Below are 25,936 nucleotides of genomic sequence, written 5' to 3' on the forward strand. Positions count from 1 at the left end.
GTGAATTTTGCCGGGCACCGCGTGATCGCGCTACAACATGGAAGCAACCAGTCTACCAGCTTCGATCTGAATTTACTTTTGTGACTTGCTCTCTGCTATGACAGCAAAAAACAAATAGTAAAATCAGCCATTGCTGCCTCTTATCTAACGCCGAGGACAATGTATCGGTGTTGTCTTGCCATTATTTTATTGAGATAACAATTACATTGTTTAGCCGCTATACTTGGCGTTTTTAAAAAGGAGAAGCTGCAGTTCAACTTGTCAAAATGTCGTTTTGGCAGCTAGCTAACTAACATCCTGGGTCATCTTGTCGACGCTGCCGGAGTACGGCCTGATCCGGACAAAACTTGCGCTGTCCGAGACTTTCCGGTTCCCAAGACAGCCGCAGACGTTCGAAGTTTTGTACGGCTATACTGGGAATTTGGTCGTTTTGTCCAAGATTTTGCGGCCATTGCTGGACCCCTCAGTAATGTTTTGAAGAAAGGCGTCCAATTCTCGTGCTGTGCCTCATAAGCCGCCGCCTTTTATGTCTTGTCACTATTCTCACCCCATCAATCATCCTCGCCCACTTCGACCTTGATAGCTCTAAAGAAATGCGTGCAGATGGCAGTGGTCATGACGTAGGGGCTGTGTTAGCCCACCGTCAGCGGGGCCAGGATGGCGTTATTGCTTATGCAAGCCGCTTCATATCACCGTCTGAGTGCAACCATTTGATTACGGAAAGAAACTGCCTTGCTGTTGTCTGAGCGGTTGCGAAGTTCCGTCCCTACCTCTACTGTCGTCCTTTCTCCGTTGTCACTGACCATCATGCTGTCTGCTGGCTCTTATCCCTAAAGGATTCTACAGGCCGGCTTGGTCGATGGGTTTTGGGGCTCCAAGAGTTTCCCTATTTCGTGGTTTACAAGTTTTGCTGAACGCACCCAAGATGCTCACGGCTTTTAGCGTTACCCTGTTGACGACTCTGACTACTGAAATACTGACACAGCTGCTTGCGTTTTCTCAAAATCCCAGCTCCTCTATATCGGCGACGAGCAATGTTATGACGCCTACATCAAAGCACTCCTCGACCGATTCGAACATTCACTGGCTGATGTAACAATACAAACACACACCATAATAGTAACAGCAATAAAATTATTAGTAACATCTCGTAATTTGGCACTTGGTGACTCAAGTGGTGTGAAGAATACATGTCCGCCAAAGCGCATACACAGCCTCTGCAAGCTGATTTTTCGTAGGAAGCATCGTGTTTTTTTATTAATTGTGGTTTACTGTAATATTACTCTATTAAGTTACTATATCAGGCTAGTACTGGTATGTCATGGTAGAGTCTCATAGTGCGTTCCACATTTAGCTCAACTTCTCAATTGCTAAAGCTTTCTTCTCGATAATAGTGACGCCTAAGACGCTCTCGAGCTAAAATATATCGCTTCAGCTTTACTTAAGTGTCAGCTTTTAGTCTCTCTACAACAAGCTGGAGGAAAAACGGGACAATTGTGCTGATTTCCTCGAGGAATAAGCGGAATATTGTGGCAGACAGGTTGCCAGTTAAATTTCTCTCTAGGTGAGGCTCAATGCCTAACATCAGCACCACCTCGTCGTAAGGTATGATACAACTTTCGGCATGCTTCCTATTCATGTCTCCCAATTGCGTGCTCTCGTTGGAGTTGAGAACTCTTGAATTACTTGAATACTTTGATTTTTCGCGATATTCCGGGCTTTTAAGTATTAGTTCTTGCTTAACTGTATGAAAATCAAATGCCCCTAGAATAATAAGATTGCGTGATATTCAATGTAATGCGATCTTTCTCACTACAGAAATCCATTTCTTTTTTCAAATATCCGGTGATCTAAGTTATAAACATTTTTCTGATCAACTAGTGCGAAACGGCCTACTGCATCGACTAGGGCGCCCTACTATATAGCGCCTAATTTTTGTTCGCTAACTTTAAATTTAAATACCCTGAATAATTACTCTGAAGTAAATAAAAGTGATTTTGCACGGTAACAATAATCTGCGTCTTCTACTGCAAGTTATTAAGGTGAGAAAAGAAGCCCACTATCTCTAAGCGCAGAAGAGGCTAGTAGATAGCGTGCAATGAAACTATTTTTTTCGCGTGTTATCGAACTTTATTTTATAATGTCCTGCGTAGAAGAGAAAGACATTGCCCAAGAAGGTTTTCATTCGTTCTATTCTGAAGGATGAGCTTTTCGCTGGCATTAGGATGAAGCATGATGCTAACGACATTTTCAGACTTTCCTGTCCAGCTGCTCATTTCAACGCCCTACGGAGTCTTTTTTTTCATTGTAGTAATGGCTAACGCAGCAGCAAAACATTGTGTGACGCAGAAAGAGCTGGTTAAACAACGTGGGTATAAATTTACGCCGCGCTTTAACGGACTGTCGTCGAAGCTATTGGAAGCAAACAGCCTGCAGGTGAAATGAAGAACATACTTTGGTCGACAGTGGGCTTCGGTTTGTTGTGTGCAGTCGCCCATGTAGGCTGCGCAGAGTCTGATGAGAAGAGCAATGACGCAGATAAGGTAAGTTGAGTAAACATCCAGGCTCAGCAGCTTGGACATCTGTATGAACAGTGAGACGCAATTAAGCTTTTTTGTTAGTTTTAGAAATTTTATTACCCAGAGCTAGGGTCCGATACAAGAAGAATGTGCTAAATTGGTTGCTCCATCCCTTACCATACTTGGACAAAGTATCGTTCTTCAGCTCACCCTCAAGACTGAAAAACCAGAACAGTACCAATTAACTCGTCCTTGGCACGCCAGTATGCTGCATGGTGCAGTAAAAGTGCGTTAGCAGTGCTAAATCACCCACTTGGAGTTCGACAGACATGTTCCCTTCTTCAACCCGCCTTGGTTGCTCAGTGACTATGGTGTTGGGCTGCTGAGCACGAGGTCGCGGACACAGCGGCCACATTTCGATGGGGGCTAAATGTGATAACACGCGTCTACTTAGATTTAGGTGCTCGTTAAAGATCCCCAGGTGGTCGAAATTTCCGGAGTCCTCCACTACGCCAGCCCTCATAATCACAAAGGGCTTTTGGCACATAAAACCCCATAATATTTTCCCTTCTTCAAGATGCCCAGCTGTGCCGTTACCTAAAGACACCCCGATGAAAGAAGAATCTCGCCCCATGAAGGGAACTAAGCCTCTCGTCGATATTGCCACGTTGTAGTGACGGCGAAGAGCACAGTAGAGAAAGCTGTTATCATGAAAATAACCAATTACTCAGCGAACTTGTGCCCACAAAATAACTAACACAACGCAAGCACAACGGTGGAGGTGAATACATGCGGTGATCGCCTAAATCTGATCGGGAGATCAGACACGTCGGCTATTTATACATGGCTCAGTGAACCTCCCGGCTTAATTGCTGGTGCTCATGTGTGTTCTAGAACGTACGCCAGTATTCCCGTCGTGCACAGAATTTGATCACACGAGGCTCGGCGACAACACAGACAACAGATAGAACCGATGATAGCACCTGAGAGGTGTCCGATAGAAAAAAGTCGTGTTGCGCTGCTTTTAACATTTGTTAGCCGGTGAAAAAGCGGTCACCGCATAAAGATAAGCAAGTATGCGTGTCATTATCTAAAAGTCCTACGATGGCCCTGGATAAGCTCAGAATAGGGAAATTGCCGGAGGTTACAGTGCCGGATTTGAATTAAGAGTTGATGCATGGGTTAAAATTATGGCGTTTTACGTGACAAAACCACTTTCTGATTATGAGGCATGCCATACTGGAGGACTTCAGCAATTTCGACCATCTGGGGTTCTTTAACGTGCACCTAAATGTAAGTACACGGGTGTTTTCATGTTTCACCCCAATCGAAATGTGGCCGCCGTGGCCGGGATTCCATCCCGCGACCTCGGGCTCAGCAGCCCAACACCATAGCCACTCATCAACCACGTCGGGTATACATTGATTAAGGTAGTCGAGAAGGATGCAGAAATGTTCGAAGGGGCAAGACGGATGAAGGGGGTGCGTGTTTCCACACCCATTTGGCCAGCTCTAAATATCGCTACGAAGGGCTTCTGCAGTTCTCATGAAGCAGCGAATTAATCCGCTTCTGCGAAGGGAACTTATTGCATGTTGAGTGCGTGGCACATTTTCTGTTTGCCTGCACATATAAAGTTCAGCACTAAACGTATTTCCCACATAATGAAATGCAAATAATTTCTTGTCTATATCGCGAACCAATTGGCAAGTCAAAAGTGAATTGGGTTTAGCTATTTCTTGCTTATTTTAACCTCATGCTCCACATACATTACAGAGAGGAGCAGTAAATGATGATAAAGAGCAAAAATTAAAAAAACCCATAAATGTGTTCTTGCTTATAAAATCCTATATAGAATAAAATAAAGGCGCGACAGTAAATGCTGCAAAATAGTGGCTAGCAATGAAAAACTACATCGAGAAAGGAAGCTCAACAAAGATATGTTACGAAATATTGTTTAAAGCGGTCACATATTTATCATGGATCGGGACTGTCACTAATGGTGCAGGTGGACAGTTCGAATCATTATAGGTTCAAGGTACGTAAGAGTGCACAAATCAATTGGCCTTGCACATGGGCAGGGTCTACACGACGTAAGGTATAATCGGGAGAAAGAAACCCGCGGATTGCGTAAGCAAGGATGACAATACAGTTTATGAAAGAGTCCTACACGAAGCATTATATAATACGTGAAGCGTGGAAAGGCAACTGAAGGCTAATTTTCATTAACGCGATCCTTGCTGCTCGCTTGTAGTTAGACAGTATAAAACAAACCGAGGTATTTTGTACCATTTTGAAAGACTGTACAAAGTTAGTTCGACACGGATCCCAAATTGGCGCGACATATTCATAATTAGTGCGGATGAATGATTCCTATCAAAAAAAATTTGCAGAGGAAGGTGATTTGACTAGGTTAGGGCGAAGATATAGTAGTATGCGACTACCGTTTGGATAACGCAAGATATTGTGTACCTCTATTAGACTTGTACTAACTTGAAAACCTAAGTGTTTATAGGAGAACACACTGTCTAATTGTGCGTTGCTTATGCGTTAAACAGGTAAATTATTAACATTCCGGGACACACGCATGAATTTACACTTGCTACTGTTAAGTTTCACGCGCCAAGTGTTACGCCACGCAAGTAGCATTTAGGTCAGATTGGAGAAGTGAACGTAGTTGGGATTCAATATTTCTCGCGATATTGAGCAATGATCAGCAGACAAATGAACACTAGAAGAAACACAGGATGGTAAATCGTTAATCTAAGTAAGGAAAAAAAAATGAAGACCAAGGACCGAACCCTAGGGCACACCAGAATTTACTGCGCATTCGCTCGAGTCAGTGCCGTTAGCTGAAGCAAACCTGGAACGGCCAATAAAAAAGCTTCAATCCAAGTTAGCAAGTTGCAATAAAGTTCAAGCAGTCTGAGTTAACACATTAGCCATTGTGGCATACTTTGTCAAACACTTTAGAGACGTCAAGGAAGATACAAGCGGTCTCAACCTGTGTTAAAAATCAAATGGAGTTTGTGTACAAAAAGTTTTACTTAGTTTCGCATGAGTTTTGCATGAGTACAATTAGCGAAATCTATGTTGCAATGTTTTTGAAGAAGGATGAGATTCCAGAAAAGTAGCAGCTACGAGGGCAAGGTGTGCTCTCGTATTAAATAAGGTATGCTAGTGAGTGAAATCGGTCTGTAATTAAAAGGAGAATGCTTGTTATCTAAGTTGTGAATTGGGCAACCTTTCGGAATTTCAACTCGGATGGTTGAACACTCTCGTTAAGGGATTGCTTCAAAAGTTTTGTCAAGATGATAAACGAATACCTAGATGTGCTTCGCAGAAACGTAAGTTGATCTGGTCAAAACCTGGTGCATAGACGATTTTACAGACTGTAACACATACAACGCAGGCAGGATTAATAACTGGAACGTCACAGGATGGTAATATGGTTGTAGCTCGAGCAGAGTAGTATGCGTAGTGAAGGAAGCAGTTTTGAAAAAATGGCGTTTAGCAAAGCAGAACACTGGTTTGTTGGTATGGTATTACCGCGGTGGTCAATAAGTGAGATGAAGATTCCTTTAAAGTTCTCTACCTTCCAACTTTTCAAAGGATCGGGATTAAGCATGGAAGGCATGGTGGTATGTGTGAGCGTATCTTTAGCGATTTTCAAGGTGTGTGTGTTTATTCATCAGCGCATTGTTTGTAGCCCGACAAACAAATCATAGTGTAAATTAATTTAGCGGATTTGAACAGATGATTCATCTTATTAGACACTTTTTTAAATTTGGGGTTTATCCCGGATTCACTATGTTAGAGGGAATTGTGTTAAATGTTTACCTACTTATACGTTAATTGAGTGACATTTTTACTAAATATGTCCTGTTAGTCTGCACATTACGACAGTGAAAGTCATGCAGGTAGTCATGGAGAAATTCTGAGTGTCTTTACTTTCATTATATATAGCATAGAAGCCAGCCTTGCTGTAACTTTGTAATGCTTTAGTCGAATTTATTCGTTTCGGTTGATCAAGGCAGACTTTAAATGAAGATAAGATATGCCCGCTTTACATGTAATAATACACAGTAGGGATAGGATATGGTGCCAGCCATCTTATTTATTCTCCGTCCTCGTCCCTTCGTCGTCTTCGTTAAGATACCCTGTAACTTCTTCTTCACAACATCCACGTACAGACCCCCCCCCCTTTTTTTTTGGAAGACTCATCCCTCCTGGGATGATATATAAATACGTTCCCAATTGTTGCACACTCGAGCGCGCCATCATCGTTGACGTAAGGAACTCTCTTGAGAACACCTTGTTGCACTGCAGTTTGCATCACGCGATACGGTCCCATGTACACCGGCTTCGTACCCGGAAGACCTTTTCTGATGAATACTAAATCGTTCAGCTGTGTACGGGTTATCCGCGTGTTGTGGCGACGGTCGAACTGCCTCTTCATATCTTCGCGGTATCGCTGGTAGAACTCCGCAGTATCTCGCTACTCGCATAATTGCAGGCGGTCAGCAATATCAAGCTGTGGATCAGCAGGGAGCACCGGTGTTTTTTCAAATGCTGCGAAATAGGGACTACAGCGAATACTCGCAGTGTGCGACCGATTGTGACGAGCTACAGCGGCCTCAAAGAAACATTTCCATCCACCTTTTAAACAGAAATACATGGAAATAAACTGTTTCAAGTCTCGTATGATTCTTTCAGCCATGCCATCTCCTGCAGGATGGTAGGGCGCGCAGCGTCACAAAACAACTCCTCATTGCTTATGCCACTCTTGGAGACGCTTGCTTACAAATGCTGGTTCGTTGTCTGATATTACTACTTTGGTATTCTTAAACATCTCTCGTCTCAATAAGGCGATCACACTATGTGCGTGTTCTCTACCCGGTCGTGCGGCCACTATTCTAATGCACTGGTCTATTGCCACTAGGAAAGACTGTGTTTTTCTTACTCCTGTAGGCTTTTTCTTAAACTCTGCAAAATCGACCTGGATGACTTCAAATGGTATGTCAGAATGTCAAGGTAGGACCATCTCATCTGTTCTCTGAAGGTACTTTATGGACTCAACATAGATGGCAAGACTGGACGTATTTTTGGACATCGTCTTTCAAGTATTTCCACCGCAAGCGCTGAACAATCTTGCGATAAGTTCGCCAGAACCCATCGTGCCCACCAGAGACCGGGGAGTCATAATAAAGTTCCACAATTCGAGGCACCATTGTTTCCGGGACTACGAACTTTCCATCGTGTAACTCCAGTTCACTAGTTCCCTCCCACAGCAGAGTTGCGCTGACAGTCTCCTGATCTGTGGTTACCGCAAGTCTGGAGAGTGCGCCTGCATCCTTCAGGTGTTCTCCAGGTCTGTGATGGACCACGAACACAGACTACTGGAGTTCACTCACCCACCGCGCAATTTTTCCGCTAGGCTTTGCGAGGTTAAGGACATAGGTTAAGACTTGGTGACCGGTAAACAGCGTGAAGCTCCTGCCATCCAAGTAAGGTGTATAATAACGTACGGCCATTAGGAATGCCAAAGCTTCTTTCTCCGTAGTCGTGTAATTCAGTTGCGCTTTCGAGAATGTATACGAATAATATCCTACGACCTTTTGTTGCCGGATCCATGGAGCTCCTGAATCCCTCTGGCGAAGCACTGCGCCTGTGCCGTAATGAGAAGCGCCGGTGTTCAGCGCGAAGGGAAACTTGAAGTCTGGAAGCGCCGGAATTGGTTCAGACGAAAGGATGCTTACAACGCTTTCATAAACGAAATCACACTCTGCTGTTCAGCGAAATGGCACATTCTTCTTTGTCATTTCTGTGAGGCACTTTGTTTTCGCAGCATAATCACCAATGAACGCCCGAAAATGCCCGGCAAAGCCGGGAAATGCCATCAAAGAATGTAGGTCATACCGTTTCTGCATTTTTGAGATTAGTTCGACTGATTCCTGCTTTGTTGTCTTGGTTTGGCCATCAAATACTTTACCTAGAAACACAACTTTTCTTTGGAAAAACTCACTTTTTTTGCCCTGAATCTTGAGCTCCGCATCACTCAGTGCTTCAAGTACTCTAGCAAGATCCTCTGAGTGCTCCTCATCATTGTGATAGTAAATTATTAGATCGTCGATGTACACGTTACAAACCTTCCCAAGAAACGGTCGCATGACGTCATTCATCATCTTCTGCAACCAAGCGGGTGAGTTCTTCAATCCAAACCGGAGTTGGTTATACTCATAGATGTCAAAAGGGGTTATGAAGGCTGAGTATTTCTTGTATTCTTCAGAAAGTGAAACTTGCCAAAGTCCTCTACATAAATCAACACGCGAAAACACTCTGCAGCCACTTGTCTCGTCTATGATAGAATCTGTTCATAGCATGGGAAAAGGAAAAAGCTCTGTATGCTTATTAATTTCCCTGTAATTTGTGCAGAGTCGGATACTTCCGTTTTCCTTAGGTGCAATAGCAATGGGCGACGCGAATGTAGATGTGGATGGACGAATTATCTGTGCATCCAACATCTTTTTAAGCTCGTTCTTCCGCCACATTCTCTTCTCCCATGATATATTTTATGGCTTTCTCTCACCACTGTAGCATCGCTTAACTTAATTGGTAGCTCAAACTTTGTAGTTGCCTTGAGATATCCCTGTAAGCGTAGCAATTCCGGGTAAAGTCTCTTAAGATCTCTTCATGACGATGGCTGCCGCAGGGTACTCGAAGAAGTTGAAGAAACGCTGAGATTGTGCGGCTTTTCATCCTTAGTTGCGTCTCCACTCCAGTAGACACTAAGGCGAAGTGCACTGATGGCTGGGCGTGATAGGAGTAATTCATAGGGTACTCCGTCGAGTACTAGCGCCTACGTACCAACCCTGTTGCCGAGACAGGATATGGTTAAACATGCCTATTTATTATCAATATCTCGCCTTCCGTCCTATCCATGTACTTCCACAGCCCGTCCATGCACTTTCTCATTCTCAACAATACGGGAATTTATAATTGTGATGTTCGCTCCACTGTCAACTAACGCGCTCCTTTCCTTTCCATCAACAAAAACAGACATATACAATAGGTTTGCATGTGACAAATAAACAGCTTCTCTTGGCGTCTTCAGGTGGAAGCCGAAGCCCTCTTTATTTAGCTTTTTTCGCCACAGCATCTGACTCTTCGTGTTGGCTTGAGCCTCCTTGGTCAGTCAAAAAGGATGCGGGAGGAGCGGTAGGCTTCCAGCTTGCAAGCGGCCGTCTTTCATCATTCTCGTGTGGCAGTTGGGCACCTTGCACCAGGCATCATGGGCTGCTGCTGGGGTCCCGAGTCTTGTAGGTAGAGGTTTCGCATTCCCTGAAGAAGTTCTTCAACCCTTTTGGGCCCTCTCACTTGTATTTGCTTCTGAAGGTCCGGATTCAAACCATGAGTGATAAGCGGAACCACAGACGTCTCAGGCAAGGCTGAGTCAGCCAGCTGGAGTAGTCTCCTTTTCTCATAAAAATAACTGAGTGCAGGCCCAGACCTGTACTTGAATGCGATAGCTTTATCCCATAATGTTACGTTGTTCTCTCCAAAAGAGCAGAGAAAATGCTCCTTCCACTCCGTCTATGGCTTGTTGCTGTGAGCACTGACACGCAATTCGTACCAACTCTTGCCTATTCCTGATAGGAATAGTGGCATGTTTTTCACTTTATCTTCATCACTGTGCCAGTAGTTTTTATTGCATGCATATTCATAAAATGTTTGCCAGGACTCGAGGCTACTGGAATCTCCATCAAACATGTCTGGCTTCCAGTATTCGAGACTCAGCCTGTTCATTCCTGTTTCAGTCACGTTTACAGGCAAACGCATTAATTCATTTTGCTGCCTGTTCTGTTCCTGTTGCACTTCTAGAAACTTAGTGAGTAGGTTGACGCCACTGTCAGACGAAGCGACGGTAGCAGGCTTCGCGCAGTTTGGAATTGGAGTCAGCACAAACTTCTCATAATCTTGAAGTTTCATATTCAGCTTCACTTTTTCTTTCGCAACTAAATCATCGTAAGTGAGCTTCGTTCTAGCGCTTATATAGGAGACAAATGCGTCAGTGTTCACTGCTTCCGGAAGAGCTTGTTCCTCTTCATCTTGAGGCATTGCAGCCAAGATTCGCATGCCACAGTGTTCATTTGCTCCAATGATGAAGTCCACACTGATATCGACTTGAATGTCCACACACAAAAAATGCGGCTGCGCCAATTAGTGCTAATACACAGTTGGGCTAGGCTATGGCGTCAGCCATCTTGTCTTGTCTTGTGTTCCAGACAGTGGCACATACCCACTATGGGGAAATGGCCATGAAGCAGGTGGTTTTCCATATGTTTAGAAGTAAAGCCAAACTAGATTTAAATAATGGAGCGTGGGACTAGAACTTTAATTTAGACGTGTGATGAAAATATTGTTATGGATTTTGATAAAAAAGTTAATGTACATAAACGAAATAATAGAAAATATTGATAACTTTAGAAATTCAGCAAGGTATTCTTTTTGTATCTCCAATAAAATTATATTCTCCACCTTCGTCCCATCTTCGTCTTCGTTATGACACCCTGTAACTTCTTCACAGCGTACGCGTTCATAGGATGCTATAATAAAAAAAATATCTATACTCAGGGATAACTTTCTGTGGAAATGGACAGAAAGCTGCGGGAGAGGCGAATGGGGTGTAGCTAGCTGTTCTGTGTTACTGCAGCAAAGTAGTTCCCGATTAATTGGTTTCGGTTTCAGGTATGGCATGACAGATGGCCATTTGCTGCAGTTCATTTCTTCGCATGTGATCTGTGGTTGAGTGCTTTGAAGCACGATCACCCAGCATGCAGGAAATATTGGCGTCTCCTTCACAATGCTTCATTTGTTTCTAATCACAATTAAGCCAACGGTTTGACTAGATAACTATGACTGACCTATTAAATTATACCGTGGACAATACCGTCCAACTCTGTATCGTCCGGAAATGACGTGAATTTTGTCAGCGCTTCCGTTTTTAGGGCTTGCACTGATATGTAAGCTCTTCTGAAGCTGAAAACTGGGCAGCACCACGAACACGTATACCGTACTTACATACCGGAAGGGCAGCACGCACACATTGCGGCGCAAAGTGTTATCCCGTTTGGATCGCGTTATGTTTCGCCGGCACCAATGCATATTGGTGTCCCACTGCAATAGATGTCCGCACATCAAGTTTCATCCTAGAAGCCAGTGCTCGTTTCTCCCCTGGCGGAATGATTTCGCCGTCCACGGGTGTACATTTCCGTCGCTTCGCTTCGCTTAGCCCACGCTGCGCGCGAAACGTCTCTTGTTCGCGATGGCACCCCTTCAGAAGGCTGGAAATTACTAGTGTGTTGTTGATCGGACGAGAACCGGCGTATTCAGCATGGTATGGCCGATGGCTGTGTGTTGCTGACTGCCACAACAGTAATATTAACAGGAAAGGGTTGAGGCCACTAATGAAATTGTACGGATTCCCAAGAAAAGGGTACAAAAAAAGGCAGACGACAGACATGCATTACTGCAGTGTGCCGAACAAAGTAAGTAAACAACTAGCAAACGAAGCCATCTGGTTCGTTGATCGCTCGAGAGTGTATGATGATTCTTAAATGCAATCCACATGAATTTCATGATTACTGGGTATATAATCCTTTTCTTCAAACAAAAACTTTCAGTTGTGAAATCAGTGCTTGTCCTGTCTTCTTTCTCGTACTTCGTTTGTGTGTGCGCTGCCTAAGAATGCGAACAACTTCTGCTGCTTACGCTGTCAGTGGTCAGAGTTCACGCGTGCCGAGAAATTGACTAGGTGCACGATGCATTGAACATGACCGGAGCTCATTCCTTCATCACCACTACAGCGATCGATCAAGTTACTGAAAATACACGCCCGTGTCTTGGTCGCGCCGGCATTGCTGAAGCGGAAACGATTACCAATGCTTTCAGCTTCTGTCTCTTGACTACTGTCAGAAATTTCCAAGCTATTTACACTGCTGTCTCTATTTTGTATTTGTGCTATGCGGCGATATGTGTTTCTACACATGTGTAGAAACACATGTGTAGAAGCCGCACAGTGCCGATGGAAGTCCGTGGTCGCCAACAGGGACAACAAGGATTTGTAGCACACATTTTGTGGGAAACTGCAAGAAGGACTCTAGCTAACACGCATCGTATGTGCCGACAATTTTTCCGGTGGCACATACGATGTCGTCTCCGATTAACTGCTCCGCGTCACCGACGTTGCTTTTTCACCAACCAGCCGAAGCCGGTGGTGAAACATTGTATTAACGAGAAAAAATATATTTTAGTGGGTAATTTGCGGGAGAGAAAGAAGGCGACAGGACAGAGCGCATTGTTCTGTCACCTTCTTCCTTGCTTCAAGTGACCTGCACCCTAAAAAAAAGTTTTTTTTTCTTGTTTTAAGATTGTATAGCAACACTGGATTGAAGCGATCATTCTTTATTTTAGTTTTAATAATGTTTGAACGCTGGGTTGTACGCACACAGGGTATCCCACATAACTTAAATGAAAGGCGCATCGGAAGCGAATTGAACCGAACGCATACTATTCGCAAGAGCCTACAGTAACGCAGACATTTTTTTTGTTTTCCCCATACCTCGCTAATTATTTAAGTTTAATTACCCAACTTTTTAATTATTGGCTGAGGACCCCAAGTATGATACGCAGATTTGTAGAGTACCTTCAGAAACCACGGATCGTGTTGTTTCCTTTACGATACGTCTCACGTAGTCCTGTTTTACGGGTTGCAAAGAAAGCCCGCGAAATAGAAAAATAAAACCAAGTGATGGAGCGTTTGCGCAGTTGTATTGTGCTGCTCTCAAGCGTGCGTTCGGTGAACAAGGTCGGCTGCACCGTGACTAGGCCAGCCGCATGCATTTTCGCCGTCATCCGACGAGAGCCGACCTTGTTCACCGAAAGCGCGCTTTGGTGCAGCACGATACCACGGCGCAAATGCTCCGTCACGTGGCTTTTTTCGTGCTTCGCGGGCTTTCTTTGCAACCCGGAAAAAAACACTACGTGAGACGTATCGTGAAGGAAACAAGTAGAAAGGTTGTTTGTGAAGGTGCTTACAAATCTGCGTATCATACTTGTCGTCCTCAGCCAATAATTAAGAAAGTTGGGTAATTAAGCTTAATGAATTAGTGAATTATGGGGGGAAAAATGTCAGAGTCACTATAGTCTATTGCGAATAAAATGCGTTCGGTGCAGTTAGCTTCCGACGCGCCTTTCATTTTTGAATTCTTGGCTCGAATTATATAGGACACCCTGTATAGTGATGTGCTGATTAATTTGCTCTGTTCACCACTCTCATCTAGGTCCTATGATGAACTGATAGTATCTTGAAATAAAAACAAGTTTATGGAGATCCCAAATATTATGAGGATCTTCTTATATTTTAGTGCAATGCAGTTGCCACACAACGCATGTGACGATTGTATTAACGCGCCACTTCGTGCGTGTTGCACCCGGTGAAGGCCTCAGGTATAGTGCCACGGAGGCAGGACAAAAGAGCGACAAATATAAGCACACACGCCGCTCTTTCTAGCGATTCACCGCAAAAACAAATTACGGCAGGACTCATCTATGGTTGACTGTCGTGGGTGAAGCGAATATCACTAGAGCAATGTAGGGACAGACCCCATTTCTGAAGTCACGTTTATTTAACACGTGCATTGCGATATTGAGACTCATTTAGTCGGCTATATGCAACATGCCTCGATATCGTCCCGTTTCGCAATGGCACTCGTTTGGCAATGTCGCCTATGATCATACACTCTTAAGCAAATGTGCACCCTTTGGGGAGTATATTTGCCACACAACAATTATCGTCATTTGTCTTGCTTACGTTTCCTTCCTTGAAAGCGATGCGCTCGCTACTTTCCTGTCGAGAATGCTCTGTCCTGCTGATAACGGGCATGGCGTTCGTGACATGGAAGTACGGGGCTCACAGGGTTAAAGAAAGGAAATGCGGACAAGACAGATGACGATTACGGTTGTGTGGCAAAAGGGTGCACTTTTGCTTAAGAGTGTAGTGGGATGACGCCGACTGTGTGACGCCGACGCAGCGACGATAGAGTAAGGAAGCAAGAATGGTATGATGGGACGATAAAGGTGATATAACGACGATGGCATTACGACAATAAGGTGTTGATTCCGTCAATTATGACGATGGCTTAAGGACAACAGCGCGACGATGGCAAAATGAGGACAATGAGATTACGGGGACCATATGACGACGATGGAGTGACAACAACGTTATTACGAGAACCGAATGAAAAAGCTGGAATGGCAACTGTGGCGCGATTACGGAGGCGCGAAGACGACGCTATGACAACGGATATAAAGGGTGTTGCTTTAGACAATGCAATTTTTTTTAGAAAGACGCTATTACAGTGAAGCTTCTGTCGTCTTCGTATACGAGCTCTACGGTGAGGCAGGAATACTTTGCCGCTGCTTAAGTTACTCCGAAAGACTAATCAACAAAATGTATTAACATTTTATTATTGTCTTACGGACAGTTGTTTACATCACAAATTTCAAGGCAGTCACACTTCGTACCATCGTCATTATTCATCTTGAAAATTGCAACAAATTAGATATATTTATAATCGAATTTCAGCGGTAAATCGCGGCAGTATTGAACCCGAGCGTCGCGGGAGAATTGATAAGGCAGCGCCGCTATCATATCAGACCGAAACTCTCCGTGACTACAGGGACATGGAACATGGGTTAACAAAATTCGCTGCGGCACTAGTTGATTGATACGGATAAATGAATACTGTTAGTCTACTACAAACGAATACGTATCCCAATCCGTCGCTCTTACATAAAATCTATCCGGATACTTACACCAATACTACTTGACGCGATTGGGGAGAAATAGCCACGTTAGAGCGCATGCTCTGGCGGTGTGCCCGGTCACGCTCTATCATCGCTAACAGCTCGGCCAGATGGGAGGCGGTTCTCCGCAGCCTCTTCTGGTTGACCAAATCTGGGCTGTCCAGCAGGCCCACGATGCGGCCGAGAGGCTCTGTCTTCCGGTTCCCACGTGGGAGCGGCCCGCTTCGTGAAGACTCACGATCTGCAGGACTTCTTTAAAGTTTCACCATACCATACAAAGCGCAGTTGCAAGGCTGGACAAAAGAAGACACTCACACACGGGACAAGCGCTACTCGCAAATAATTTTTATTGTGGTCATTTTGCCTAATTATATACACAACAGAACAAGATCGCACCCTCAGCAACCCTGTTGCCAGACATTTCAAGCGGTCTTGTTTGGCGGAAAAATTTTATGTTTGATAGTAGCAAGCGTTTGGACAGATACAAATGCCTATAATTATACTATGACCTCGATCATTTGCTTTTTTCAGCTGTTGCAGGAAATAAGCAGCAAATATGGCTTAGTCAGCCAAACTGGTGAAAATTTTCTTGAACTGCATTTTAAATGCATCACGATGGAAATGACGGGAGGAAGTGCACCATACACGGTATTTATTGACTGCAGTGAGAAAACAAATGGGTAAGATCACATAGCGGCGTAAGACGCCTAGCTTGACTATGCTTACGGTCTGCTAAATGTCTGTAGTTTCCCTGAATAAACGTTTCTAAACTGGGGCCACGGTGTGCAATAAAAATATTTATTACAAAAGGGTACTTGTGATGAAATCTGAGCTTACCTGAAACAACTGGCAACATATAGACAGAAATATGCGGGACCACCCCCCCCCCATTTCATTGAATACTTTACTTTATTAGATTGGTTCCCAGCACATCCCGGTGAAAAAAAAAAGACAAACATCACTCGCCTGCGTGGCACACCCAGCTCAGTAAAAGTGTAAGCTGGAGGAGCGGCTACATAGGGAGACTGCCGTAAATTGCTCCCAAAGCGACGAAGCTCCCCGGCTTAAGTTTAAGCTGCACGCACATGAGGGCTTTCGCGACGAAGCTGTCATGCTTGATTTTCGGCTGCGCGCACGTGAGGTTGTTCACGAAGAAGCTGTCGTGCCTGATTTTCGGCTGCGCGCCCGTGAGGTTGTTGGCGAAGAAGCTGTCGTGCCTGATTTTCGACTGCACGCACGTGAGGTTGTTGGCGAAGAAGCTGTCGTGCCTGATTTTCGACTGCACGCACGTGAGGTTGTTGGCGAAGAAGCTGTCGTGCCTGATTTTCGGCTGCGCGCCCGTGAGGTTGTTGGCGAAGAAGCTGTCGTGCCTGATTTTCGACTGCACGCACGTGAGGTTGTTGGCGAAGAAGCTGTCGTGCCTGATTTTCGGCTGCGCGCCCGTGAGGTTGTTGGCGAAGAAGCTGTCGTGCCTGATTTTCGACTGCACGCACGTGAGGTTGTTGGCGAAGAAGCTGTCGTGCCTGATTTTCGGCTGCGCGCCCGTGAGGTTGTTGGCGAAGAAGCTGTCGTGCCTGATTTTCGGCTGCGCGCCCGTGAGGTTGTTGGCGAAGAAGCTGTCGTGCCTGATTTTCGGCTGCGCGCACGTGAGGTTGTTCGCGAAGAAGCTGTCGTGCCTGATTTTCTGCTGCACGCACGTGAGGTTGTTGGCGAAGAAGCTGTCGTGCGTGATTTTCGGCTGCGCGCACGTGAGGTTGTTGGCGAAGAAGCTGTCGTGCCTGATTTTTGGCTGCGCGCCCGTGAGGTTGTTGGCGAAGAAGCTGTCGTGCCTGATTTTCGACTGCACGCACGTGAGGTTGTTGGCGAAGAAGCTGTCGTGCCTGATTTTCGGCTGCGCGCCCGTGAGGTTGTTGGCGAAGAAGCTGTCGTGCCTGATTTTCGACTGCACGCACGTGAGGTTGTTGGCGAAGAAGCTGTCGTGCCTGATTTTCGACTGCACGCACGTGAGCTTGTTGGCGAAGAAGCTGTCGTGCCTGATTTTCGGCTGCGCGCCCGTGAGGTTGTTGGCGAAGAAGCTGTCGTGCCTGATTTTCGACTGCACGCACGTGAGGTTGTTGGCGAAGAAGCTGTCGTGCCTGATTTTCGACTGCGCGCACGTGAGGTTGTTGGCGAAGAAGCTGTCGTGCCTGATTTTCGACTGCACGCACGTGAGGTTGTTGGCGAAGAAGCTGTCGTGCCTGATTTTCGGCTGCGCGCCCGTGAGGTTGTTCGCGAAGAAGCTGTCGTGCCTGATTTTCGACTGCACGCACGTGAGGTTGTTGGCGAAGAAGCTGTCGTGCCTGATTTTCGGCTGCACGCACGTGAGGTTGTTGGCGAAGAAGCTGTCGTGCCTGATTTTCTGCTGCACGCACGTGAGGTTGTTGGCGAAGAAGCTGTCGTGCGTGATTTTCGGCTGCGCGCACGTGAGGTTGTTGGCGAAGAAGCTGTCGTGCCTGATTTTCGGCTGCGCGCCCGTGAGGTTGTTGGCGAAGAAGCTGTCGTGCCTGATTTTCGACTGCACGCACGTGAGGTTGTTGGCGAAGAAGCTGTCGTGCCTGATTTTCGGCTGCGCGCCCGTGAGGTTGTTGGCGAAGAAGCTGTCGTGCCTGATTTTCGACTGCACGCACGTGAGGTTGTTGGCGAAGAAGCTGTCGTGCCTGATTTTCGACTGCGCGCCCGTGAGGTTGTTCGCGAAGAAGCTGTCGTGCCTGATTTTCGACTGCACGCACGTGAGGTTGTTGGCGAAGAAGCTGTCGTGCCTGATTTTCGACTGCACGCACGTGAGGTTGTTGGCGAAGAAGCTGTCGTGCCTGATTTTCGGCTGCGCGCCCGTGAGGTTGTTGGCGAAGAAGCTGTCGTGCCTGATTTTCGGCTGCGCGCACGTGAGGTTGTTGGCGAAGAAGCTGTCGTGCCTGATTTTCGACTGCACGCACGTGAGGTTGTTGGCGAAGAAGCTGTCGTGCCTGATTTTCGGCTGCGCGCCCGTGAGGTTGTTGGCGAAGAAGCTGTCGTGCCTGATTTTCGACTGCACGCACGTGAGGTTGTTGGCGAAGAAGCTGTCGTGCCTGATTTTCGACTGCACGCACGTGAGGTTGTTGGCGAAGAAGCTGTCGTGCCTGATTTTCGACTGCACGCACGTGAGGTTGTTGGCGAAGAAGCTGTCGTGCCTGATTTTCGGCTGCGCGCCCGTGAGGTTGTTGGCGAAGAAGCTGTCGTGCCTGATTTTCGACTGCACGCACGTGAGGTTGTTGGCGAAGAAGCTGTCGTGCCTGATTTTCGACTGCACGCACGTGAGGTTGTTGGCGAAGAAGCTGTCGTGCCTGATTTTCGGCTGCACGCACGTGAGGTTGTTGGCGAAGAAGCTGTCGTGCCTGATTTTCTGCTGCACGCACGTGAGGTTGTTGGCGAAGAAGCTGTCGTGCGTGATTTTCGGCTGCGCGCACGTGAGGTTGTTGGCGAAGAAGCTGTCGTGCCTGATTTTCGGCTGCGCGCCCGTGAGGTTGTTGGCGAAGAAGCTGTCGTGCCTGATTTTCGGCTGCGCGCCCGTGAGGTTGTTGGCGAAGAAGCTGTCGTGCCTGATTTTCGACTGCACGCACGTGAGGTTGTTGGCGAAGAAGCTGTCGTGCCTGATTTTCGGCTGCGCGCCCGTGAGGTTGTTCGCGAAGAAGCTGTCGTGCCTGATTTTCGACTGCACGCACGTGAGGTTGTTGGCGAAGAAGCTGTCGTGCCTGATTTTCGACTGCACGCACGTGAGGTTGTTGGCGAAGAAGCTGTCGTGCCTGATTTTCGACTGCGCGCCCGTGAGGTTGTTCGCGAAGAAGCTGTCGTGCCTGATTTTCGACTGCACGCACGTGAGGTTGTTGGCGAAGAAGCTGTCGTGCCTGATTTTCGACTGCACGCACGTGAGGTTGTTGGCGAAGAAGCTGTCGTGCCTGATTTTCGGCTGCGCGCCCGTGAGGTTGTTGGCGAAGAAGCTGTCGTGCCTGATTTTCGGCTGCGCGCTCGTGAGGTTGTTGGCGAAGAAGCTGTCGTGCCTGATTTTCGACTGCACGCACGTGAGGTTGTTGGCGAAGAAGCTGTCGTGCCTGATTTTCGGCTGCGCGCCCGTGAGGTTGTTGGCGAAGAAGCTGTCGTGCCTGATTTTCGACTGCACGCACGTGAGGTTGTTGGCGAAGAAGCTGTCGTGCCTGATTTTCGACTGCACGCACGTGAGGTTGTTGGCGAAGAAGCTGTCGTGCCTGATTTTCGACTGCACGCACGTGAGGTTGTTGGCGAAGAAGCTGTCGTGCCTGATTTTCTGCTGCACGCACGTGAGGTTGTTGGCGAAGAAGCTGTCGTGCGTGATTTTCGGCTGCGCGCACGTGAGGTTGTTGGCGAAGAAGCTGTCGTGCCTGATTTTCGGCTGCGCGCCCGTGAGGTTGTTGGCGAAGAAGCTGTCGTGCCTGATTTTCGGCTGCGCGCCCGTGAGGTTGTTGGCGAAGAAGCTGTCGTGCCTGATTTTCGACTGCACGCACGTGAGGTTGTTGGCGAAGAAGCTGTCGTGCCTGATTTTCGGCTGCGCGCCCGTGAGGTTGTTCGCGAAGAAGCTGTCGTGCCTGATTTTCGACTGCACGCACGTGAGGTTGTTGGCGAAGAAGCTGTCGTGCCTGATTTTCGACTGCACGCACGTGAGGTTGTTGGCGAAGAAGCTGTCGTGCCTGATTTTCGACTGCGCGCCCGTGAGGTTGTTCGCGAAGAAGCTGTCGTGCCTGATTTTCGACTGCACGCACGTGAGGTTGTTGGCGAAGAAGCTGTCGTGCCTGATTTTCGACTGCACGCACGTGAGGTTGTTGGCGAAGAAGCTGTCGTGCCTGATTTTCGGCTGCGCGCCCGTGAGGTTGTTGGCGAAGAAGCTGTCGTGCCTGATTTTCGGCTGCGCGCACGTGAGGTTGTTGGCGAAGAAGCTGTCGTGCCTGATTTTCGACTGCACGCACGTGAGGTTGTTGGCGAAGAAGCTGTCGTGCCTGATTTTCGGCTGCACGCACGTGAGGTTGTTGGCGAAGAAGCTGTCGTGCCTGATTTTCTGCTGCACGCACGTGAGGTTGTTGGCGAAGAAGCTGTCGTGCGTGATTTTCGGCTGCGCGCACGTGAGGTTGTTGGCGAAGAAGCTGTCGTGCCTGATTTTCGGCTGCGCGCCCGTGAGGTTGTTGGCGAAGAGGCTGTCGTGCCTGATTTTCGGCTGCGCGCCCGTGAGGTTGTTGGCGAAGAAGCTGTCGTGCCTGATTTTCGACTGCACGCACGTGAGGTTGTTGGCGAAGAAGCTGTCGTGCCTGATTTTCGGCTGCGCGCCCGTGAGGTTGTTCGCGAAGAAGCTGTCGTGCCTGATTTTCGACTGCACGCACGTGAGGTTGTTGGCGAAGAAGCTGTCGTGCCTGATTTTCGACTGCACGCACGTGAGGTTGTTGGCGAAGAAGCTGTCGTGCCTGATTTTCGACTGCGCGCCCGTGAGGTTGTTCGCGAAGAAGCTGTCGTGCCTGATTTTCGACTGCACGCACGTGAGGTTGTTGGCGAAGAAGCTGTCGTGCCTGATTTTCGACTGCACGCACGTGAGGTTGTTGGCGAAGAAGCTGTCGTGCCTGATTTTCGGCTGCGCGCCCGTGAGGTTGTTGGCGAAGAAGCTGTCGTGCCTGATTTTCGGCTGCGCGCACGTGAGGTTGTTGGCGAAGAAGCTGTCGTGCCTGATTTTCGACTGCACGCACGTGAGGTTGTTGGCGAAGAAGCTGTCGTGCCTGATTTTCGGCTGCGCGCCCGTGAGGTTGTTGGCGAAGAAGCTGTCGTGCCTGATTTTCGACTGCACGCACGTGAGGTTGTTGGCGAAGAAGCTGTCGTGCCTGATTTTCGACTGCACGCACGTGAGGTTGTTGGCGAAGAAGCTGTCGTGCCTGATTTTCGGCTGCACGCACGTGAGGTTGTTGGCGAAGAAGCTGTCGTGCCTGATTTTCTGCTGCACGCACGTGAGGTTGTTGGCGAAGAAGCTGTCGTGCGTGATTTTCGGCTGCGCGCACGTGAGGTTGTTGGCGAAGAAGCTGTCGTGCCTGATTTTCGGCTGCGCGCCCGTGAGGTTGTTGGCGAAGAAGCTGTCGTGCCTGATTTTCGACTGCACGCACGTGAGGTTGTTGGCGAAGAAGCTGTCGTGCCTGATTTTCGGCTGCGCGCCCGTGAGGTTGTTCGCGAAGAAGCTGTCGTGCCTGATTTTCGACTGCACGCACGTGAGGTTGTTGGCGAAGAAGCTGTCGTGCCTGATTTTCGACTGCACGCACGTGAGGTTGTTGGCGAAGAAGCTGTCGTGCCTGATTTTCGACTGCGCGCCCGTGAGGTTGTTCGCGAAGAAGCTGTCGTGCCTGATTTTCGACTGCACGCACGTGAGGTTGTTGGCGAAGAAGCTGTCGTGCCTGATTTTCGACTGCACGCACGTGAGGTTGTTGGCGAAGAAGCTGTCGTGCCTGATTTTCGGCTGCGCGCCCGTGAGGTTGTTGGCGAAGAAGCTGTCGTGCCTGATTTTCGGCTGCGCGCACGTGAGGTTGTTGGCGAAGAAGCTGTCGTGCCTGATTTTCGACTGCACGCACGTGAGGTTGTTGGCGAAGAAGCTGTCGTGCCTGATTTTCGGCTGCGCGCCCGTGAGGTTGTTGGCGAAGAAGCTGTCGTGCCTGATTTTCGACTGCACGCACGTGAGGTTGTTGGCGAAGAAGCTGTCGTGCCTGATTTTCGACTGCACGCACGTGAGGTTGTTGGCGAAGAAGCTGTCGTGCCTGATTTTCGACTGCACGCACGTGAGGTTGTTGGCGAAGAAGCTGTCGTGCCTGATTTTCGACTGCACGCACGTGAGGTTGTTGGCGAAGAAGCTGTCGTGCCTGATTTTCGACTGCACGCACGTGAGGTTGTTGGCGAAGAAGCTGTCGTGCCTGATTTTCGACTGCACGCACGTGAGGTTGTTGGCGAAGAAGCTGTCGTGCCTGATTTTCGACTGCACGCACGTGAGCTTGTTGGCGAAGAAGCTGTCGTGCCTGATTTTCGGCTGCGCGCCCGTGAGGTTGTTCGCAAAGAAGCTGTCGTGCCTGATTTTCGGCTGCGCGCCCGTGAGGTTGTTCACGAAGAAGCTGTCGTGCCTGATTTTCTGCTGCACGCACGTGAGGTTGTTGGTGAAGAAGCTGTCGTGCCTGATTTTCGACTGCACGCTCGTGAGGTTGTTGGCGAAGAAGCTGTCGTGCCTGATTTTCGACTGCACGCACGTGAGCTTGTTGGCGAAGAAGCTGTCGTGCCTGATTTTCGACTGCGCGCCATTGAGGTTGTTCGCGAAGAAGCTGTCGTGCCTGATTTTCGGCTGCGCGCCCGTGAGGTTGTTCGCGAAGAAGCTGTCGTGCCTGATTTTCTGCTGCACGCACGTGAGGTTGTTGGTGAAGAAGCTGTCGTGCCTGATTTTCGACTGCACGCTCGTGAGGTTGTAGGCGAAGAAGCTGTCGTGCCTGATTTTCGGCTGCGTGCACGTGAGGTTGTGGGCGAAGAAGCTGTCGTGCCTGATTTTTGGCTGCGCGCACTTGAGGGTCTTTGCGGCGAAGCTGCCGGGCCGCATTTCCGATAGCACGCACAAAGGGCCCTCGCGGCGAAGTCTGTTTGCGTAGTTTTAACAAGAACGAACTGATATGTTCCCCCAGCGTCGACGGCGGGCTGAGGTTTGTGCTCCTCTCTGCAGAACGGTTTGCTGAGCTCGGCGTCTCCTGGCTGCAGCCGTGCGTGTAGCTCTACGATGCCTTTCTTCAGCAGCGATTCGTACCTTGCCAAGGGGCGCTATACCGTGTGCCGAAGAGTAAACACAAGTTTTGACACCACGCGGCGCACATGTCACATCCCTTGACAAGTGGTATGATATGAACCATGCAGGTGCTACATGTCATGACGTTTTTCGTGACTTGTCGGGACATTTGCCTCGTCCTAGTTTTTTCGACTTGCATAACATGCCATGACTCTTACGTTAGTGCAGTTGAACTGTCGTGGTGCAGTCGTTGAAACGTCTGTCGCACAACCTTGAAATGAACTCTATCTGAAACATGTATATCTTCTCTGTAATACGGTGCTTTTACATTACGTATTATATGAATAACCAACATAAGTTATCTGCATACAATCTTTGTCGCCAGTAAAAGGGTTTACAAAGAAGGAGCAGCAGTTTCATGGTAATGGTCAATGGATCTGGCGCGGAAATTCACAAACAAATCAATTCACACAGTGCAAATGGCTACAAAATGTTTGCTTACAAATCGTACGCTTACGCATAGCACTCGCAGAAAATATATTCTTACGTAGGAAGACACAAATTAAAAGCTATATACAAGTATATTAACAAGGAAATACGCCGCACTTGGCCAAGAGGCAACAGCCCGCGCTAGCCTCCAATCGTGGTCATCGTCATCACACTGCTCGCCTCTTCATCATCGCAAATACTGTTTCGTAGCACTACCCCGGCGGCAAAAGCACCGTCCCGGAGCGACTAAAGGCAGGACTCGGAAGCAGTGTAGTAGGCCTTGAGCCTTCTGACGTGCACGACATCACTAGATGCTCGGGTAGAGGACGAAGTTGAACTCACAGGAGCAATTTCGTACGTCACAGGCGCTACCTGGCGCAGCACGCGGTAGGGTCCTCTGTATCGCGAAAGGACCTTCTCTGAAAGTCTGATGTGATGAGAGGATGACCACAGGAGCACGAGCGCACCAGGCGAAAACTGTACGTCACGTTGGCGGGCGTTGTACTGACACTGCTGAGTGGTTTGTGAGGCCGTCAGTCGAGGACGGGCAAGCTGGCGTGCATGGTCGGCGAGGGCGATGGTGTCGCGCGCATACTCGCTTGTTGAGACCGCAGCAGGAGGAAGTGCCGTGTCTATGGGCAAGGTCGGTTCGCGACCGCACAGTCGATAAAATGGAGAAAATCCGGCGGTGTCATGCCGGGAAAATTATAGGCAAATGTGACGTAAGGAAGGGCAATGTCCCAGTCGTGGTGGCCCTTGGAAACGTACTTGGACAGCATATCGGTAAGAGTACGGTTTAACCACTCTGTCAGGCTTTTGGTTCGAGGTCGTCAGCTTGTGTTGAATGGAGCAGGAACGCACAATGTCGGCGGTAACTTTCGAGAGGAAGTTTCCGCCACGGTCAGTAAGCAGCTGTCGCGGGGCGCCGTGAAGCAAGATAATGTCACGCAAGAGAAAGTCCGCGACGTCAGTGGCGCAACTGGTGGGGAGAGCCCGCGTGATAGCGTATCGGGTGGCGTAATCAGTTGCGACGGCTACCCATTTGTTCCCAGAGGATGACATGGGACATTGCCCTTCCTTGCATCACATTTGCCTATAATTCCCGTACCTCCACCGGATATGTTACGTAGGAAGACGCAGATGAAAAGCTATATGCAAGTATATTTACAAGGAAATACGCCGCACTTGGCCAAGAGGCAACAGTCCGCACTAGCCTCTAATCGTCGTCGTCGTCTTCACACTGCTCGCCTCTTCGTCATCGCAAATACGGTTCCGTAGCAATATTTCAATCACGGACATCTGTAGGGTTAAGGAGATCATCTAATATTCAGTGTGATTATTAAAATATTCTGAATCAATTAGGCATTGTAAATGTTGTACGCTATGCGAAATATAAACAACATTACTTTTGTCCTCTTGAATGGGACCAAGTAAGCAACGATATGGCTTATTCATGACTAAGATTTGTTGCAGTTTTTATAGTTTATCCCCAAATGGGAATAGCGATGTGCTGCAGATGTTTGTATCAGAAACAAACAACATTGAATGTTCTGTAGGTTCTTTGCATTGTGGAAAGCACATGGGTGCCACACAACCGCTGAACACTGTATGAAGTGTCTAATGTTTGTACGATATGCGAGCATCGGTATATCGTCATCATCGGTGGAGCAACTTGCGCGTGCATGTATTGCCTTCTAACAAAGTAAATATTGAAATCCAAAAGCTTCTTATATTTACATCAACTTCAATACTTATTTTGCACATTTCCTCAGGCCACCTTCACCTTTAACCACCTATGCCAACAATTGGTAAGCTTATCACTCATGAAAAATATGCGTTCCTATCGTGTGCATGGCTAAAACTCAAAACTCTCTAACAGTCTCATGTTTCGTAACCATTTTAATGACATTTCTGCACCATTTTCTACAATTAGGGAGACATTAATTTATTCGGCAACGACATCTGCAACCGAAGGGTCTTCAGTCAATAACATTATTTCCTTTAAACCTGACAGCACTGAAACTAACGGTAAGTTGGAGAAGCCATTTTATTGCGTCATAATAACGGTCGTGCAACATTGCAATATTGTTAAAATATCATGTTCTCGAGTTTAAAAGTGTTCGGATGTCTTCCGTTTGAATTAGAACAAATTCTACGTAAGCACAGCTGTGAAGTGAGGTTAGTAAAAATCGAGTACGGTTCCTTCGCTGAAATGCTGGCATTTCCCAAAACTTTC

The 25,936-nt window shown here is 47.7% G+C and overlaps 1 protein-coding gene across 5 annotated transcripts in view; it reads left to right on the forward strand.

The window, feature by feature from the left end:
• The first annotated feature begins 2,327 nt into the window (after nt 1-2,327).
• Nucleotides 2,328-25,936, forward strand: part of LOC142591100 (uncharacterized) — a 42,671-nt gene continuing 19,062 nt past the window's right edge. For 2 of the 5 annotated variants that reach the window (XR_012830337.1, XM_075703486.1), the window contains exons 1-3: nt 2,328-2,543; nt 25,473-25,508; nt 25,634-25,728. Coding sequence is in view for 4 of the 5 variants with exons in the window: in XM_075703486.1 (XP_075559601.1) it covers nt 2,442-2,543; nt 25,473-25,508; nt 25,634-25,690 (195 nt within the window). In the remaining variant the exon portion in view is untranslated. Of the gene's footprint in view, nt 2,544-2,666; nt 2,806-15,914; nt 16,064-25,472; nt 25,509-25,633; nt 25,729-25,936 lie in introns of those variants that run through there. The other 3 variants (XM_075703485.1, XM_075703483.1, XM_075703484.1) reach the window with 3 other exon arrangements.

The sequence above is a fragment of the Dermacentor variabilis genome, chromosome 8 (assembly GCF_050947875.1).
Source record: "Dermacentor variabilis isolate Ectoservices chromosome 8, ASM5094787v1, whole genome shotgun sequence".
Taxonomy (NCBI): domain Eukaryota; kingdom Metazoa; phylum Arthropoda; class Arachnida; order Ixodida; family Ixodidae; genus Dermacentor; species Dermacentor variabilis.